The sequence below is a fragment of the Natator depressus genome, chromosome 6, assembly GCF_965152275.1.
Source record: "Natator depressus isolate rNatDep1 chromosome 6, rNatDep2.hap1, whole genome shotgun sequence".
NCBI lineage: Eukaryota > Metazoa > Chordata > Testudines > Cheloniidae > Natator > Natator depressus.
Window position 1 is genome coordinate 60,440,564 of NC_134239.1, and position 19,584 is coordinate 60,460,147.

The 19,584-nt window shown below is 44.7% G+C and overlaps 1 protein-coding gene across 3 annotated transcripts in view; it reads right to left on the reverse strand.

Moving 5' to 3' along the window:
• Positions 1–19,477, reverse strand: part of PSMC3 (proteasome 26S subunit, ATPase 3) — a 38,639-nt gene extending 19,162 nt beyond the window's left edge. The window contains exons 1-12 of one of the 3 annotated variants that reach the window (XM_074955463.1): positions 19,367–19,477; positions 18,934–19,014; positions 7,245–7,370; positions 4,392–4,496; positions 3,648–3,710; positions 2,896–3,033; positions 2,316–2,459; positions 1,528–1,676; positions 904–1,000; positions 619–764; positions 342–423; positions 46–174 (exon numbers count right to left, since the gene is read on the reverse strand). In XM_074955463.1, the coding sequence (XP_074811564.1) occupies positions 64–174; positions 342–423; positions 619–764; positions 904–1,000; positions 1,528–1,676; positions 2,316–2,459; positions 2,896–3,033; positions 3,648–3,710; positions 4,392–4,496; positions 7,245–7,370; positions 18,934–18,987 (1,215 nt within the window). In that variant the 5' untranslated portion in view covers positions 18,988–19,014; positions 19,367–19,477 and the 3' untranslated portion in view covers positions 46–63. The other 2 variants (XM_074955461.1, XM_074955462.1) reach the window with 2 other exon arrangements.
• Between the last annotated feature and the right edge of the window lie 107 nt (positions 19,478–19,584).

Here is a 19,584-nt window from a genome sequence, read left to right on the forward strand (position 1 = left end):
TCCTCTCGAATTCCAGCCTGTCCAATTCTGCCAAGGCCACAATACCTGATTGCAGTGTAGAGATTAGGCATAGTATTGCAGATTGGCTTTTTTCTTGGCCTGAACCTCCAGGATTCCTTCCATGTAGTCCTCATGGGTGAGCTCTGTGGCTCCACGCCGAAGTGCGATCATCCCCTACCCCAATGAGAGAGAGTAGTTAAGGGACTGAGGGCATGGGCTTGGCACCAGATCAACCTGTCATAAATTACTCCATCCCACCCCAAGCTTGCCTCTTTTCACCTTCTTAACATCTACTGTGGAAGTCTGAGGGGGCAGGAAACAGGCTGTTAAGTGATACTCACCGCTTCCACACACACAGCCTTGCACTGTGCTCCATTGAAGTCATCTGTACAGCGAGCCAGCTCCTCGTAATTCACATCAGGGCTGCAACAGAGAAAAAACAAACCCATAAAACCCCACACTGCCATTCAACAGCAAGGTGTAGAGTGTCCTTAAATCACCCAGCATCAAGCTCTACACAGGGGAGGGAGCACCTCCAGCCCCAGGCTTAAGGAACAAAGATTTATGGTACACTTTCCATAATGCCCCTCAAGGAGCTGGGCTTCTCCTCTTTCATACCTGACGTTCATCTTGCGTGAATGGATCTGCATAATCCTAGCTCTGGCCTCCTCATTGGGCATCGGGAACTCAATCTTACGATCTAGGCGTCCAGACCGGAGCAGAGCAGGGTCCAGGATATCCACACGGTTGGTTGCAGCAATCACCTACAGAGGAGCAAGAATACCAGCCTAGCAGGATCCACCAGCTCTCTTGTGCCATGAGATCACCTTCCTCGGGAAGAGCTTGCAACCCCCCACTGGGGCTTGATAATACCAGGGCTGCCTCTTGAAGGGAGAGAGTTACCTTGACTTGTGTGTTGGGTTGGAATCCATCAAGTTGGTTCAGAAGCTCCAGCATGGTCCTCTGCACTTCCCGGTCGCCAGCCTTCTCGCTGTCAAATCTGGAGAAGGAATACAGGAAACTGAGTCAACTCTGCTCATGCCTGTAACTCCCCCAGGTGCCCTCATACCACCTATAATGCCCCAACACCAGCCTCCCTCCCTCTCTTTCATGTTTTGATCTTCCAAAATGTACATGGGCATCATTTGGGTCTCACTGGGCCCAAACTATTTGCATTCAAGCCAGAAATTAATTAATTTGGTTAATATGGTCTATGCCAGCATGGTAGGTGCCCGCTAACAGTGTTGGCAATATTGATTTGCACTGAGGTAGAACCACTGTTTACTGGTAATAAAAAGGAGCCTTATCCTTGTGGCTCTCGCTGCCCAGCCCCAATAGCTGTGCAACAGACTGAGCTGGCAGGAAGGATCAAATTATTCATACAGGAAACAAATATGCTTTTGAAATGACCCCACCCATTAGATTGGGTTTACTGCACCCAGGTAGAGCCACATCCTAAAACTCCCCACCTACCCCATGATCCTGGGAGTTCACTCCAGTTCTTACAGCATGGCCTGCAGCTCTCACCTCTTGGTGCCAATGGCATCCAGCTCATCAATGAAGATGATAGAAGGAGCTTTCTCCTTGGCCAGTGCAAAGGCATCTCGCACCAGCTTGGCTCCATCTCCAATGAACATCTGTACCAATTGTGGGCCAGCCAGCTTCAGGAATGTTGCCTGGAGGGTAGAGAACAAGTCAGTTACACAGCTCCTTTGCCCACTTTGCACCAACTCTCTGCTCCCTTCACAGCACAGGTTGGAGCCTATCATGCCTTACCCTAGAGCAGGGGTTCCCAAACTGTGACACATGAGGCATTTCTGGGGAGTATGCGGGAGAAATTGCGTAATGGTGGATTTTATTTTATTTATTGCATTTTCATAATAGGCTACTCAGCTGAAGCTTTAAAACTCTGTGGGAATTAGTTAATTTACTTCAAGATGTACCAATGAGAACACAGATCCACAGAGATGCTGACATCCAGCCTCCTCACCTCCAATCACCGGACAGTGCAGGTTCACTTGTCCAGCAACTGTCCAGTCTAACTGAGCTCATAACTTGGTCAGGGTTTTTTCCTGATGGTATGTGTCACACTATATTTGTACTTGAGAGTGAAATATGGACAGATGGCTAAAGACAGGTAATGTTAAGAAGAAAACACAAAGTATCAGTGAGAAGAAGGCTAGGAGTACATGGTCAGCTGGTAGATCTGGAAGGGGGTACGCAATAAGAAAAGTTTGGGAACCTCTGCCCCAGGGGGATTCTGTTACTCAGATGACACCCTAGTGGGGCAGGTCTGTGCACTCAATCCCTCTTACCTTTGTCTGGGCAGCACATGCTCTAGCTAAGAGGGTCTTCCCTGTTCCAGGTGGCCCATACATGAGCACTCCTTTGGGGGGCTGGATACCCAGGTTTTCAAACTTCTCCTTATGATTCATTGGCAGGACAATGGCCTCCACCAGCTGCAAGAACAGAAAAACATTAAGAAAAGAAAACTTTTTCCATCAGAGTCTCTACCTCTGCTGCTAATCCAGCCCTTAAGCTAAATCCCTAACCTCCCACCCCGTGGATCTAGACTGCCTCAATTTCAAACTCAAATGCGGGGGGGGACACGACACACCTGTAGGGATCATGTTATTCACAGACTGGACTCTAAGTACTTCTATGACCCCTATTACTCATAGTATCTGAGTGCCTCCCAATCTTTAATGTATTTATCCTCACAACACGCCTATGACGTAAGGAAGTGCTATTATCCTGACGATATATATGGGAATCAGAGACACGGAGAGACTAAAGTGTCTTGTCCAAGGTCACACAGGAAGTCTGTGGAGGAGCAGGAAATTGAAAGTGGGATTCCCTGACTAACCACTAGACCATCCTTCCTCCGCTTGTCACCTCTTGGATCTGTTTATCCAGCCCACCGATGTCGCTGTACTGCTCTGTGGGCCTCTCATCCACCTCCATGGCTTTCACTCGTGAATCATATTCAGTAGGTAGGGTCTCCAGGATCAAGTAAGAGTCCTTGTTCACACCCTGCAAACACAAAGGCAATAACTTAGACTGAAGTTTTCGATAAAGGCCCTTTCAGGCAACAACTAAGGAAGATAGTTCACCTACAGATGACTCACTGGGTCAGGATATTATAGAGGTAAATAGCTCATGCATCAGGACTCAGTAAAAAAAAAATTAATGATGCAGTTCTGCGACATGACAGGTTCTTAAGGCCTGGATGAGTTAAAGACTAGTAAGGAGTCTAGGCTTTAACTTGACATGATAAAGGCAAGGGGTTTATCAAGGTATTCAGGTGCCTAAAAATGCACATATAGACACCTAGTGGGATTTACGAAAACAACTAAACAGGTTATGTGCCTAAGTCCCATTGACTTAAATGGGAGTCAGGCATTTAACTGCATATTTAGGCACCTAAATGCCTTTGGAAATCTGGCCCAGTGTGCCTTGTCTACACTACTTTTCAAATGCATTAGTTAACACATGCTAATATCTCACCATTAAATCCTTGTCCAAACAAGGCCTTAGAAAAAATCTGCTTAGATCATTTCCTCATGAGAAAGTAATCCAGCCAAATACCAGATTCCCTGGCTAACACCATGTGATCAATATCTGCCAGTTACATTGCAACCACTCACCACTAGGTCTCCAGGCTTTAGCTTCTCTGCATCAACCAACCCGATCACGGGCAGGAAATATGTCTGTGGGGAAGGAATCAATGTAAGCACAGCAACCAAACAGGGCTGGGCAAACTATGGCCTGTGGGCCGGATCCGGCCCTCGGGATTGCCACCCCTGTGGTGCCATGCTGCTCTGGGAAGCGCCCACACCATGTCCCTGCAGCCCCTGGGGGTGGAGGAGCAGAGAACTCTGCACACTACTCTTGCCTGTGGGTACCTCCCCCAAAGCTCCCATTGGCCAGGAACAGGTTACCGCGGCCAATGGGAGGTTCGGGGGAGGTACCCCAGGCAAGGGAAACTCTCAGAGCCCTCTGCGCCCCCTCGACTTCCCGGAGTGAAGCAGCGTGGCTGGGGATGGGGACGGCAGCCTACCCTGGCCCCAGTGCGTGCCGCTGCCACCCCGGAGCTGCTCTAGGTAAGTGGTGCCGGGCCGGAGGCTGAACCCCTCCTGCATCCTGCACCCCAACTCCCTGCCCTGAGCCCCCTCCTGCACCTCAACCCCCTTCCCTGAGCCTCCTCATGCACTGCTCCTCTGCCCCAACCCCTTGCCCTGAGCCCCTTCCTGCACATTGCACCCCCTCCCACACCCCAACCCCCTGCCCTGCAAGCAATTTCCCCACCCAGATGTGGCCCTCGGGCCAAAAAGTTTGCCCACCCCTGCCCTACTAGCACTCCCCACATCTATACAAGTTCAGGCTCTCACCTGGCGTGTGGAGGTTTTAATCACAGCACACTTGCCCTTCCTCTGGGAATCCAGATCAATATTTGCTCCATCCTCTTCCTGGTCATTGGGGTCAACATCAAGTAGCTGAAGACCAGAAGAAAAGATCTCATTAGAAGCAGAATCAGGCCCGTCTAACCATCCCACTCCTGGATGACATCTCAAGGCTTCGGATATTGGGTTCCTAGCTCAAAATCACACAAAGCAATGGAAACTAAACATCCCACTGTCTACCATCATCCACCAATTGTAGGATTATGCCTGTAGTTAAATCCCCTGGGAGAATTTAGAGCTTCCTGAGTAGCAGAGCTCCCTGTCATAGCAACAAGGCAACAGCACAGGGGAAGGCACTGCAAAATCCTGGGGAACAGGAGTGGTGGCTGGTGGTGCTAGGCACCCTCCCCATTCCAGTATAACAAACCAATGCTAGTATCACATAAATTGGTTGAAACAATATTAAAGAATTATGAAACACTGAGAAAGACATAGCACAAACTAGCACAACTACTGGAAAAGAAAATTATGCCTCACTAATCTATTAGAATTCTTTAAGCATGTCAAAAAATTACAGATAAAGGAATACCAGATGATATAATTTATTTGGACTCTCAAAAGGCTTTGACAAAGTCACTCAACAGTCTACTAAGGAAACTAAGTAGTTGGGGTGCAGGTCAAAATACTGTTGTGAATGAGAAAATGGCTAAAGGGACAGAATTGTAGTCTGGAGGAGTCCAAAAATCAGAAGACAAAAACATGAATTTAATCTGTCTTCGGGCATCTGACTCAGTTTTTTAACTGCAAGGGGCTGAATTAATGGAGAAAACAGAAGAGCAGGAATAAATGATCAGATTCTTCACAGCAAAAAGGTTAACAGGGAATCCACAAGGTACCATACAAGGACCAGTTTTATTTAATATTGATCTGGAAGAGTAGGTGAGCAGAAAGGTGGCAAAATCCAAAAATAAAATTATAGAAGACTGCAAGGAACTTCAGAGAAACTTAAGGCTAGGTCAATGACATTCCCCTTAGTGTTCATCTATTCACAAAAATTGTACTACCAACTATACATAGTTAAGTGATAACCTCCCTAAAGTGGATGCAGTTAAACCAGTATAAAAATACTTATATTATTATAGCTTATTTCCATTAGAGAAGGGGAATAAGGTATATCAGGATATGTCTAACTAGAAACATAGCAGCATAGTACAGTTGCTACTCCTCAGGGCATTATACGCCAACAATTTAAAAATTCAGCAAAATTTGTCAGATAAATGTGGAAGCTCCAGCATGACACTGGGGAGCATAGGCCATTGGCTTCACAGAGGTGGGAGATCACTGTGCAGCTCTCACCCCCAGCAGTGAGGCTGCACATAACCCTGACACAGTGCAAGGACCAGGCCTGCCACAGGAACACCCCAGGGCCCTGCCATTCTGTGGCAGTGCACCAGGTGTGGGCAGGCAGGCTCAGCAAGGCAGGATCCAAGTGTGGAGGGGCTGAGTGTGGGGGGATCCAGGTGTGGGTTGAGAGGGTTCTGTGCAGGGCAAACTCGGTGCGGGATCTGGTTGTGGGGGGGATCTGGATAAATAGGGGCTTGCTGTGGGGTTCTGGTTGCAATGGTAACGGGACTCTGCAGGGAGGTCCAGGTGAAGGTGGTTGGGGCTAAACTGGGGGGAGGAGGGGCTCAATGGGGAGTAGGGTTTGTTGGGGTGGTCCAGAGTGCGGGGGGGGGGGTGAGGCTTGGTGGGAGGGTCTGGGTATGAAGGTCTGGATGCATGGGGGTTAGGCAGATGGGGGGGGCAGCTCCAGGTACAGGGATCCCTCCCCCTGCAACTGAGTGCAGGAAGCGAGGGAGTGGGGGGCGGGGGGGGGGGGGGGAAGAAGAGGAGAGGAGGAGAAGAAGAGGGCAAGGTGTTTCCAGAGCTTCCTGCAGCTAGGGGAGAAATCTGGGGGTGGGTCTGACCTGGCCCCAGATGCCATACAGGGGAAAGGGAAGTCACGTCCTCCCCAGCCCAACCGGGACTAGCAGCTGAGTCCAGCACAAGGTAGGAGCCACCAGCTGGGTCTTCCCCAGACCCCACCCCCCCGTCCCGTGCCCTGGGCACCCAAAACATACTGCTGGGGAGGAGCGCATGACTGCTCTTTTGGCTTCCCTTTGCTTCCCTGTCAGAAAGTCATTTTTCTGCGGGGAAGCAAAGAAATCTGTGGGGATATAAATTCTGTGCATGCGCAGTGGCGCAGAATTCGCCCAGGAGTAAGCTGCGTCGCTGTAGTGCTTCAGCGTAGACAACTGCTGCAACAATATAAGGAATTTGTCTGTTGCTGTAGTAAATCTACCCCCAAGAGGCGATAGGTAGGGTTGACTGAAGAATTCTTCCATTGACCTAGTGCTGTTTACACCATGGCTTAGGTTGGCTTAACGACATCTCTTGGGCTGAATTTTTCACACCCTTGAGGGATGTAGCTTGGTTAACCTAACTTCCTAGTGTAAGCCAGCCCTCAGTATAATCACTTTTATACTGAGGGAATTGCACATGGTACCACGAACTACTTCAGCTGAAAAATTACACCCCTAATCAAAATAGTTAAATCAATATAAAAAGCATGTGTAGACCAGACCTTACACATCAGTATCTGCTAACTGTTTCCATTTTACAGATTGAGAAACAAAAAGAGGAAGTCACTGGTCCCAACTCACATCGATTCACTACATACAGTCCTCTGCTCCAGCCACTGACCCCCTGCCTCCAATTAGTGAAGGCACCTCTTAAAATTAAAAGCTGTGCTCCCAATAGGGTATCACTCCTAACATTATTCCAAAAGGGCACAACACTCACCTCGATGACATTGGAAACGAGGTAAGGCAGGGTTTTGTTCACTTTGATCTTCTCACTGTTCTCTTTGATCTTATCTTTCATGGCCTGCAGTTCATGGGTAACTCTCAGCACCTCGCTCTTCATTATCTGAAATCAGCACAAGTTAGGAATGTGCTAACCTTAGCAAAACAAAGCAACAAATACATACATGCATCACACAATCAGAAGATCAGAATGAATCCCAGGAGGCAGTTTTGAAGAAGGAGGGGAAAATGTTATCCTAATCTGTTTTGCCCTAAGTAGTGTGACTTTAGGGATTGAGGTATACATCAGTGCCCCAAAAAATCATTTCCTCCTGATGCCATCTGAAGAATTCTAAAACTATTCAGGAATTTGAATTCCTTCTCACGGGAGGAGGAGACTTTGTTTTGGAAGAATCGTTTTCAGATCTTACTCTCATCAGTTGGCACATTCAAGCACCACACTTGTTCCTGCATTTAGGGATTAGAGAATTTGCAAATCACTTTTAAAACAGTTTCCGGATGCTGGAACAGGTTGATGTTGAGAAGCCTGGATCATCAGTCCTGCCTCTTGCACAAAACTCTTTGAAGGCAACTCAGAGAGATCTCAGTGAATGCATAAAAATTGGAAAAAATGCTTAAAAATAAAAGATTAATACAACTTTGGTTTGGATTGTATCTAACAAAATAATTAAATTCTGCCTTGCTATCTATAGTGTGGTCTTATCTGCTCACTTTCTGCCCCCAGAGGAAGAGGCTGGTATCCCTGGAAAACACCATGATATCGACTAATCTCTCCGAGGGAGATTCTACTTAGATCTGAATTAACTGATTTCTATCCAATGGCAAACTCATGCTTCCCTCAAATTCACCGTCTTTCACCTCTCAAGGAAAGGAAGTTTCCTTTGACACTTCTACCATTCAGAGCACAACAGTGCTCGACATCAATGATAATTTTTAGGGTGATCAAGCAATTAAAAAGTTAATCGTAATCAATCATACTGTTAATAATAGAATACATTTAAGTATTTTTGGATGTTTTCTACGTTTTTCAAATATACTGATTTCAATTACAACAGACTACAAAGTGTACAGTGCTCACTTTATATTTATTTTTGATTACAAGTATTTGCACTGTAAAAAAATAGTATTTTTCAATTCACCTAATACAAATACTGTAATGCAATCTCTTTATCATGAAAATTGAACTTACAAATGTAGAATTATGTACAAAAAAACCTGAATCCAAAAATTAAACAATGTAAAATTTTAGAGCCTGCAAGTCCACTCAGTCCTACTTCTTGTTCAGCCAATCGCTCAAACAAGTTTGTTTACATTTTCAGGAGGTAATGCTGCCCGCCTCTTGTTTACAATGTTACCTGAAAGTGAGAACAGGTGTTCTGATGGCACTGTTGTAGCCAGTGTCACAAGATATTTACGTGCCAGATGTGCTAAAGGTTCACATGTCCCTTCACACACTTCAACCACCATTTGAGTGGACATGCGTCCATACTGATGGCAGGTTCTGCTCAATAACCATCCAAAGCAGTGCGGACCAACACATGTTCATTTTCATTATCTGAGTCAGATGCCACCAGCAGAAGGTTGATTTTCTTTTTTGGCGGTTCAGGTTCTGTAGTTTCCACATCAGAGTGTTGCTCTTTTAAGACTTCTGAAAGCATGCTCCACGCCTCGTCCCTCTCAGATTTTGGAAGGCACTTCAGAATCTTAAACCTTGGGTTGAGTGCTGTAGCTATCTTTAGAAATCTCATATTGGTACCTTCTTTGCGTTTTGTCAAACCTGCAGTGAAAGTGTCCTTAAAACGAACATGTGCTGGGTCATCACCCGAGACTGCTACAACATGAAATATACGGCAGATTGCGGGTAAAACAGAGCAGGAACATACAATTCTCCCCCAAGGAGTTCAGTCACAAATTTAATTAACACTTTTTTTAATAAGCGTCATCAGCATGTCCTCTGGAATGGTGGCCGAAGCATGAAGGGGCATATGAACGTTTAGCATATCTGGCACGTACATACCTAACAATGCTGGCTACAAAGTGCCATGCAAATGCCTGTTCTCACTTTCCGCTGACATTATAAAGAAGAAGAGGGCAGCATTATCTCCTGTAAATACAAACAAACTTGTTTGTCTGAGTGATTGGCTGAACAAGAAGTAGGACTGAGTGGACTTGTAGGCTCTGAAGTTTTACATTGTTTTGTTTTTGAGTACAGTTATGTAACAAAAAAAAAATCTACATTTGTAAACTGCACTTTCACAACGAAGAGATTGCACTACAGTACTTGTATGAGTTGAATTGAAAAATACTATTTCTTTTATCATTTTTACAGTGCAAATATTTGTAATAAAAAGTACACAATTTGATTTCAATTACAACATATGTGAAATGTAGAAAAACATCCAAAATATTTAAAAAGAATACCAACTGAAATTTAAATAGTGTGATTAAAACTATGATTAATTGTGATTAATTTTTTGAATTGCGATTTTTTTTTGAGTTAACCGCATGAGTTAACTGCCATTAATTGACAGCCCTAATCATTTTCTAACACTGTAGGATTATGCTACAGTGAATCTACAGAAATTTGCTTATGACACGATACAAGCATAGGTGCTGGAACTAGAGGTGCTGCTGCACCCACTGGCTTGTAGTGGTTTCCATCATACACGGGTTTAGTTTGGTTCAGTGGCTCTCAGCACCCTCACTATACGAATTGTTTCAGCACCCCTGGATACAAGCACCTGGAGACGTGATTTAGAGAAATGTTAAAAGACAAACAGTAGGGTGGATACATTTTTTTTTATTTTGTTATTTAAGTTATAGTAAGTTTTCTTTTTCTAAATAAACCTGTTTAAAATGAAATCTGAATTTAAACACAAAATATGTTAAGACTTAAATTTATTATAATCTCTTCAAATATTTAAATAAAAATTAAATATGCTGACTCCACGAGCCTCTATCAAAAACTTTGCATTAAAAGGCTGGTTCTCTAGATATAGAAAGAATCAGAGGAAAAACATCTAACTTTTGAGATCAAACTTTATAAATATGGCACAGTAGGTCATATACTGTATTAAGATCCTGTGGGGGACCCAGGAACTGTATTACTGAGAACAAGATTCGCAAAGTCATCACAGGCATTGGAATCTGGTCTCTCACTCCAGGAGACACCATCATGTATCCTTATCAGGATCATCACTTTGCCCACCTGAATGGTCTCAGACTCCTATTTTATAGCTTCTTCCTACCTGACTTCTGATTGCCTCAGTTCTCAAATTAGGAATATCTGACTCCACCCACCATGGAAACTTACTCTCCAGCTCATTGAAAGACACTGACTGATCTACCCAGTAAATAACAGCCCTTGCTTCTGGACTGATTCTGATGACACGTCAAGTAACTGTTTCCTTCAATATCTACTAGACAGATACAAACAGAAATCCATTAATTTCTCAACTGCCTCCATCTTTGTGGTTAAATAAAAAAAAATACATCAGTGTAAAAGGCATGTGAGTTATATGAGCAGAAGTCTTGGTTTGTTGCTAGTTCTTTTGTTTTTCAGAGGTAGGGGAGTTATGTAACAAGGGAGGAGCAGCAGCATGTGCAACCAGAGAGGAGCAACCTGGTGTCAGAGCAAGAGGCTGTGGTAAGAAAAGACAACATTCTTCAGAGTAAAGGAGTACTTGTGGCACCTTAGAGACTAATAAATTATCGGATGCATTCGATGAAGTGAGCTGTAGCTCACGAAAGCTTATGCTCAAATAAATTGGTTAGTCTCTAAGGTGCCACAAGTACTCCTTTTCTTTTTGAGAATACAGACTAACACGGCTGCTACTCTGAAACCTGTCATTCTTCAGAGTGTGGCCTCTAGTGTTGATTTCAACACCTGAAAACTGGAGGAAAAAACTGCCATGGCTGCAGGTCATAAAAAAGACCCTATTTGGGAATATGTTCAAGAAATTACTGTACCTCTGGGTAAAAAAGGAATGTGTGCCAAGTGTAAACAGTGCAACAAAGAAATACAAGGCTGCTTGTCAGAGTGAAACATGAAAAATGCTCCTCAAAAGGCAGTGACTTTGAAGATGATGTGGACATGTTAGTAATCTTATTTTTGCATAATTCTTAAGGCCTGCCTACTGTGTCTTACTATGCTAATAAATGATAACAGACTATAATAATAAGTGTCTGTTTTGGGTGTATTGCTTATGATTGTCAAAATGTTTGTGTTTAAAATATAATTGGTATGTTAGTTTGTTGTGGGAGTATTTTATCAATTACATTTTACTGTTATTGCTGGACTTCTGAAATGATTATTTTTTATTGCTCAATATAATAAAATATTCTAGCTGGAGATTTCCTATTTAGAAGTCATGTTTTATTAGGCATTTATGAGTTTTAATATTTAAAAATGTAGGTCCCCCCGCAAGCTGTTTGGTATGTTGCTAGGAGACAAGGGTTTAAATAGATTTAAATTATCCTTATGATTTAATAATTATTTTCCCTATGAAACTGGGTTTATAATAAAAATATCATTTTAACAGTGGTACAAACAGATGCAGGAGGAGGAATCTTTCATTTACAATCTTTTTTTTTTTAAAGTAGTACACTGAGTAATACTCAATGATTAAAAGTGACTTTTTTTTTTTTAAAAAAACCACACACACCATTTTGTTTCAGAAGCCAGCTTAGATGTATGGTGTTATGAACATCCAACATCTGCAATGTCTAATATTTCATAGCAAGAGATGTTAAGAGTAACAAGAAGGGTTTCTTCAGGTATGTTAGCAACAAGAAGAAAGTCAAGGAAAGTGTGGGCCCCTTACTGAATGAGGGAGGCAACCTAGTGACAAAGGATGTGGAAAAAGCTAACGTACTCAATGCTTTTTTTGCCTCTGTCTTCACGAACAAGGTCAGCTCCCAGACTACTGCACTGGGCAGCACAGCATGGGGAGGAAGCGACCAGCCCTCTGTGGAGAAAGCAGCGGTTCGGGACTATTTAGAAAAGCTGGACATGCACAAGTCCATGGGGCCAGATGTGCTGCATCCGAGAGTGCTAAAGGAGTTGGCAGATGAGATTGCAGAGTCATTGGCCACGATCTCTGAAAACTCATGGCGATCGGGGGAGGTCCCAGACGACTGGAAAAAGACTAATGTAGTGCCCATCTTTAAACAAGGGAAGAAGGAGGATCTGGGGAACAACAGGCCAGTCAGCCTCACCTCAGTCCCTGGAAAAATCATGGAGCGGGTCCTCAAGGAACCAATTCTGAAGCACTTAGAGGAGAGGAAAGGGATCAGGAACAGTCAGCATGGATTCACCAAGGGCAAGTCATGCCTGACTAATCTAATTGCCTTCTACGATGAGATAACTGGTTCTGTGGATGAGAGAAAAGCAGTGGACGTGTTGTTCTTTGACTTTAGCAAAGCTTTTGATACAGTCTCCCACAGTATTTTTGCCAGCAAGTTAAAGAAGTATGTGCTGGATGAATGGACTGTAAGGTGGATAGAAAGCTGGCTAGATCGTCGGGCTCAACGGGTAGTGATCAATGGCTCCATGTCTAGTTGGGGCACTCTGCTTGATACCAGCTGCCAAGGGTCGGTCCTGGGGCCGGTTTTGTTCAGTATCTTCATTAATGATCTGGAAGATGGCATGGACTGCACCCTCAGCAAGTTTGCAGATGACACTAAACTGGGAGGAGTGGTAGATATGCTGGAGGGTAGGGACAGGAAACAGAGGGACCTAGACAAATTAGAGAATTGGGCCAAAAGAAATCTGATGTGGTTCAACAAGGCCAAGTGCAGAGTCCTGCACTTAGGACGGAAGAATCCCATGCACTGCTACAGACTAGGGACCGAATGGCTAGGCAGCAGTTCTGCAGAAAAGGACCTACGGGTTACAGTGGACGAGAAGCTGGATATGAGTCAACAGTGTGCCCTTGTTGCCAAGAAGGCTAACGGCATTTTGGGCTGTATAAGTAGGGGCACTGCCAGCAGATTGAGGGACATGATCATTCCTCTTTATTTGACATTGGTGAGGCCTCATCTGGAGTACTGTGTCCAGTTTTGGGCTCCACACTACAAGGATGTGGAAAAATTGGAAAGCATCCAGCGGAGGGCAACAAAAATGATTAGTGGACTGGAACACATGACTTATGAGGAGAGGCTGAGGGAACTGGGATTGTTTAGTCTGCGGAAGAGAAGAATGAGGGGGGATTTGATAGCTGCTTTCAACTACCTGAAAGGGGGTTCCAAAGAGGATGGATCTAGACTGTTCTCAGTGGTAGCACATGACAGAACAAGGAGTAATGGTCTCAAGTTGCAGTGGGGGCGGTTTAGGTTGGATATTAGGAAAAACTTTTTCACTAGGAGGGTGGTGAAGCACTGGGATGGGTTACCTAGGGAGGTGGTGGTATCTCCTTCCTTTGAGGTTTTTAAGGTCAGGCTTGACAAAGCCCTAGCTGGGATGATTTAGTTGGGGATTGGTCCTGCTTTGAGCAGGAGGTTGGACTAGATGACCTCCTGAGGTCCCTTCCAACCCTGATATTCTAGGATATGCGACCAAACATATGTCAAACAGTAAATTACCAATATAATCATCCAGTAAAACCATGGATAAGTTTGTAATCAGAACCAGCAAATTCCAGCAGAACGCCATAGATTGCTCAGTTGATTTATGCAACAAGTTCTCCCTTTCATCTTGTTCAGAACAAACATTTCACCGACATGGTTCAATCATTACGGCCAAGCTACACTCCACTTGGCACAGCAGACATTGCTAGATAGTAGCTGGATACAGTGTATGAGAAGGAAACTGAACAGTGTACAGAAAGATATTGATGGAAAATTTGTTAATCTGAGTCTTGATGGGTGGAACAATGGGCACAATGATCCAGTAATATGTGCTTGTGACACAACAGAAGATAGGGCTTACTATTTTACAGAAACAACTGATACATCAGGAAATCCCCCCACCCACAATACAACAGAATACATAAAAGAAATAGCAGTAAAAGCTATAAAACTGTGAACAAAAATTCAAGTGTCAAGTGCTTAGCTTTGTCACACACAATGCACCAAATGTATCAAAGATGAGAAAAAACATAGAAGAAAATAATGCAGAGAACCTGAAACTTACAACATATGGGTGAGGTGTTCATTTGATTAATCTTTTAACCGAAGACTTAAGTACAACTCCAGGAATAAAGGAAAATAATGCTGAAATTGCAAAATACTTCTGTAACAATCACTTTGCCTCAGCATCACTGAAGACAACAGGAGGGTACAAACCAATTCTCCCCGAAGATGTATAATGGTATTCAGTGGTTGATTGTTTCAGCCTATTTATTAAGAACTGGCCTATTCTGATGACAATTTGTGAAGAAAATCATGACAGAGATGGAACTACCACAGCCAAAGTAGTCAACATTGGACTAAGGAGAAATGTAGAAGATATGCTGAATACACTAAACCTATTTCCATAGTTATGGAAAAATTCAGAAAGATTGCTGCTGTATTGATGCTGCTGCTGAAAAATTGAAAAAACTTCAAGACACTGAAGACAGAAATACCCTGCAACAAAGTTAAACTACAGGCAATACCGAAGTGGACTGATCAAGCACTTACTCCACCTCATTTTCTCACTAATATTCTCAAACCAAAGTACCAGGTTAGAGGCCTAACTGTGGAAGAAGATGCTGCTATGACATGTGCATCTAATACTCACCCATTAATCAGGCCAACATAATAAATTGCAGGGTTGGAGGTGAACCATTCAAGCAGTGCATGTTTGCTAATATTTTAAAGAAGTGGTGGAAGTCTAGAATTGGTGGAAGTTTAGCTAAGCACATGAAACAAGTGTTTTTGAACTGCTAAACCAGCTTTTGACAGCAGTAGCCTCTTCTGAAGGCACAGAAAGAATATTTTCTCCATTTGGACTAATTAGTTTAAAATAGAGTAATTGACTAAGAACTGAAAAAGGAGGAAAACTTGTCTTGCTCTTCCAGCCTCTGAATAAAAACAAGGAGGGAGGGGATGAGATCTACAAGTAACTTGGGAGACTGTCATCTCATATTCAAGAGACATAAGAGAGTAGGAACTTAAGCTCCAATCACATTCTTTTAGACATATTTGAAATTTTTTCCAGGCGGACCTGAAATAATCAGTTTAATTCACTGACTACATTTAATCCCTCTTGTTCCTAGTTGTAAATATGAAACACATTTTGATAAGAGATATTTGTGCATCCAAAACATTTAAGGTTGCTTTCTTTCATAAAAATAAATGTTATATGATGTTTTGCATGTTTACTTAAATTCCAGTTACCATCCGGATGCAACATGACAAAACATAAGCATAATATCTAATAAATAAGCATCATTCACCATTTTCTAATATACTGGAAGTGTACAATTGATAAGAATCTGAAAATAATAAATGTATATAGTCACAGTGTACCCTTCTAGTTAGCAAAAAGATGCAGTAAGTCTAGTGTAAAGGCTCTGCTCAGTTGTAAATCAACATTTTAATGGTTATACCAACGAAGGAGACTGCAATTTTATTTAGAAAATAACTGAAGTACAAATGGAAAAGTTTATTAAAATTGATTATTTTAATTGAGGCTTTCCACTTGGAGATTTAAACTGCCTTGATTTAAATCAATCCATCCTGGAAAATGGCATGCTGAGCATTTCGTGTAAGAGAAAGTAAGGGCTCGATGGAGAGGTTTCTGCCACCTTAACATTGGTGGCAATATTCTGATACACAGAGGACTGTTTAGGCTCCTCTTTACTCTGTTCCACAATATAAGCACAAGGGACACCAAAATTAAAAGTGGCAAAGTTCAAATGGATAAGAGGAAATGCAATCAAAATCAGAATTAATCTGCAGAACTTGAAATATCAGGAGGCACACTGGAGGCATATGGGGGCATGTTGTTTTATAGGTTTCGAAAGAGAATTTGACATTTATTTCAACATTCCTAGCACTTCACAGTCACAACAGTTGTGCTAAAGATACAAGGGCTCTTCATCCACGTGTTTTAGTGCAATATTAATGAGCACTTGGGGTCTGGAACAAGTATCTCCCCCCTGTGGTACAGTAGTGCACATCTAGGAGCACTAAGCAGGCTTTTATGACTTCTTCTGAAGCACAGGAAACAAAGGATAGGAATAAATAATCAGTTTTTACAATGGAGAAAGGTAAATAATGGGGTCCCCACAGGATCTACACTGGGACCTGTGCTTTTCAACATATTCATAAATGACCAAGAAAAGGAGGTGAACAGTGAGATGGTAAAATTGGCAGACAATACAAAATTACTCAGGATAGTTAAGTCCAAAGCCAACTGTGAAGATTTACAAAGGGATCTCACTAAACTGGATGACTGGATGACAAAATGACAGATTAAATTCCATGTTGATAAGAAATAAATAATCCCAACTATACATACAAAATGATGGGGTCTAAATTAGTTGATACCACCCAAGAAAGAGATCTCTGAGTCATTATGGATAGTTTCCTGAACACATCTACACAATTTACAGGGACAGTCAAAAAAGCTAACAGAGTGATAGGAATCATTAGGAATGAGATAGATAATTAAACAGTAAATATTATAATTCCACTATAAAAATCCATGGTATTCCCACACCTTGACTACTGAGTGCAGATCTAGTCATCCCATAAAATAAATTTAGAATATATTGTAGAGAGGGTAACAAAAATGATTAGGGGGATGGACAGCTTCCATATGAGAAGAGATTAAAATGACGGGACTGTTCACCTTAGAGAAGAGACTACTAAGGGGAGGGAGGCAATATGATAAAGGTTTATAAATTCATCAATGCTATGGAGAAAATGAATAGGGAAATGTTATTTACCCCTTCATATAGCACAAGAACTAAGGGTCACCCGATGAAATGAATAGGCAGCAGGTTTAAAACAAACAAAAGGAAGTACTTCTTCACAAAATACAGAGTCAGCCTGTGGAACTCATTGAAAAAAGAATTAGACAAATTCATAATGGCTATTAGCCAAAATGGTCACAGATGCAACCCCATGCTCCCGGTTGTCCCTAAACCTCCCACTGCCAAAAGCTTGGACTGAATCTCAGGGGCTGGACCACTTGAAATTACCCTGTCCTATTCACTTCCTTAGAAGTCCCTTGTACTGGCCACTGTCAGAGTAAGATACTGACCATGGGTTTGACCCAGTACGGCCATTTTCATGTTCTAATTCAAGCTGCTACTGCAAATGAAATACTGAACTAGAACAGCAGTCCCCAAACTGACAATGGTGCAGAGGCTAGGAGTGGAGCTGAGGCCAGCAGCTTGTTCCCCAAGCCGGAAGGCATGATGCCAGCAGCTGAGAGGCGCTTCCTCCCTGTCCCCTGCGGGGGCTGGCCCAGGCTCCCCCAAACGTTCCCACCCCACAGTTTAAGGACCTTTGAACTAGAAGAACTACAGCCTTTTCAAACCTCTTGAACGACTACAAACTCCTCAACAATGTCTCCACTTTTTACCTCCCTCAGCACTCAAGTCTTTTTACTTTGCTGTTCTCAACTAACTATATCCTATGTAGTACACTCATCTCTGCACCTAGAATCTGCTCAAAGTCCTTTTTGAAAATGTACTTCTTCCAAAATGGTCTACAAGCCCAGGCCTTCCTCCCAAGTGTCAGCAAAATACTAGAAGATAATATTTTAAAACTCTAAACAACATTAATAGCATTAGCAACCCACCTGCTAATTCCCCTGCCACAGTTCCTCACTTGCTTACTATCCATTTATATCTTATAATTTCCAGGGACTTTGTTAAGTACCAAGTGGGGAGAGCAACAATTTGCTTCTAATGAATACAATTCCCACGTCATCATTTCATTATAAAACAACATAAATTCAGTCCTGGCTCTGGGTCTCCCAATACATCTGCCTTTATCCTTGTCTTTACACTGCAGACTCCTTTTGAATCTTGTGTACGGCAGAAGGCAGCACAGCACATCAACAGCACTTAACAGAAATAAAGGAGCAGTGCAGGCAGCAGTAGGGCCTGGGAAGTGGTATATAGGGCAACGGGGACATACTCCATGGCCTCCTGTGGGAGCAGTGGGTGTACCTATGGGGGAAAGCAGAGGTGCAGGGATGCTCTCGAAGGCAGTGGGGGAGGCTCGGGGAACAGGCAAGGGGCACCAGCCTCTTCCTGGTGTGTGTAGGGGGAGGCGGCTGAAATGGACCAGACAGTAAATTATGGGGGCTGTGTCCCCCTTGCCAATAGGCCCGGCCCAGGCCCCCTCTCCGTGGTTCCGCCCCTTAGCCTGGTCGGGGGCCAAAAGTTGGAGCCGGGCATGCTAACGCAGGGCACTGGCTGCTCACAGCCCTTAAGAGCTACCTGGGCGGGGGACCCGGCTCCAGGCTGGCAGAGCCCTGCGGGAGCAGTGACCGCAGAGGGCTGGGCCCAGGAGCTCCGGGATCTTCCACCGGCCCTGGGCGGCGCGCCCCAATCTGCGGGGACAGGGGCAGGGGGCTGCTCCGGGGCCCCGGCTGGACTTCTCTGCTGCTGCGGCTGGAACCGGGTGCCTGGCCAGCAGCCCCCGCTCTCACCGCTCTGCCTTCAGAGCCGGGCGGGGGAGAGCGGCAGCGCCCACAGCCCCCTCGCCGCCCGCTCCCACCTCACCTTGATCTCGCTGTCGAGCAGGCGGGTTCGCTGCACAATCTCCTCCGTGGACATTTTCAGCACCTCCTCGCCCACGCCGTCCTGCGGGGACACAGAGTCACCGTCACCGGCCGCCAGGGCCCCTCACGTCCCGGCCCCGCCAGCCGAACTCACGGGGAGAGGACACGGCGCTACCCCGACTCGACTGGGGCAGGGACCAGGGTCCCAGCGCTGGTGCCCCCGAGCTCGGAATCCCGCCCGCTCCCCAACCTCCCGCCCGGGGCCCGGCTCCTCACCTCAGCCTCATCCCACACCGACGCCATCTTGGCCTGGACGAGTGGCCGTGGAGGTAAATAAGGCACCAGTCGGGGACAACAGATTCCGCCCTCCCCACGGCACGATCCCCGCCCCGCCTCTACGCTCAGCCGCTTCACTCCCCCTTGCCCGCCCTCACTCGAATCTGTCGTGCAGGAAAAAAACCCGCAGCCTCCGATTAGTCACGTGACAGCACCCAAATCTGCTGAGTGACGTCCTCACCGCCATCTTCGTGCGGGGCAGGGGCGGGGCCCGCGGCTTGGCCCCGCCCCCCTCCCCTCCCCTCCCCGTGCGGTGGCGCAGGCGCTGTGCTCAGCCGGCGGGCGGGGAGGTGTTCCCCGGGGCGGAGGGAGTCGC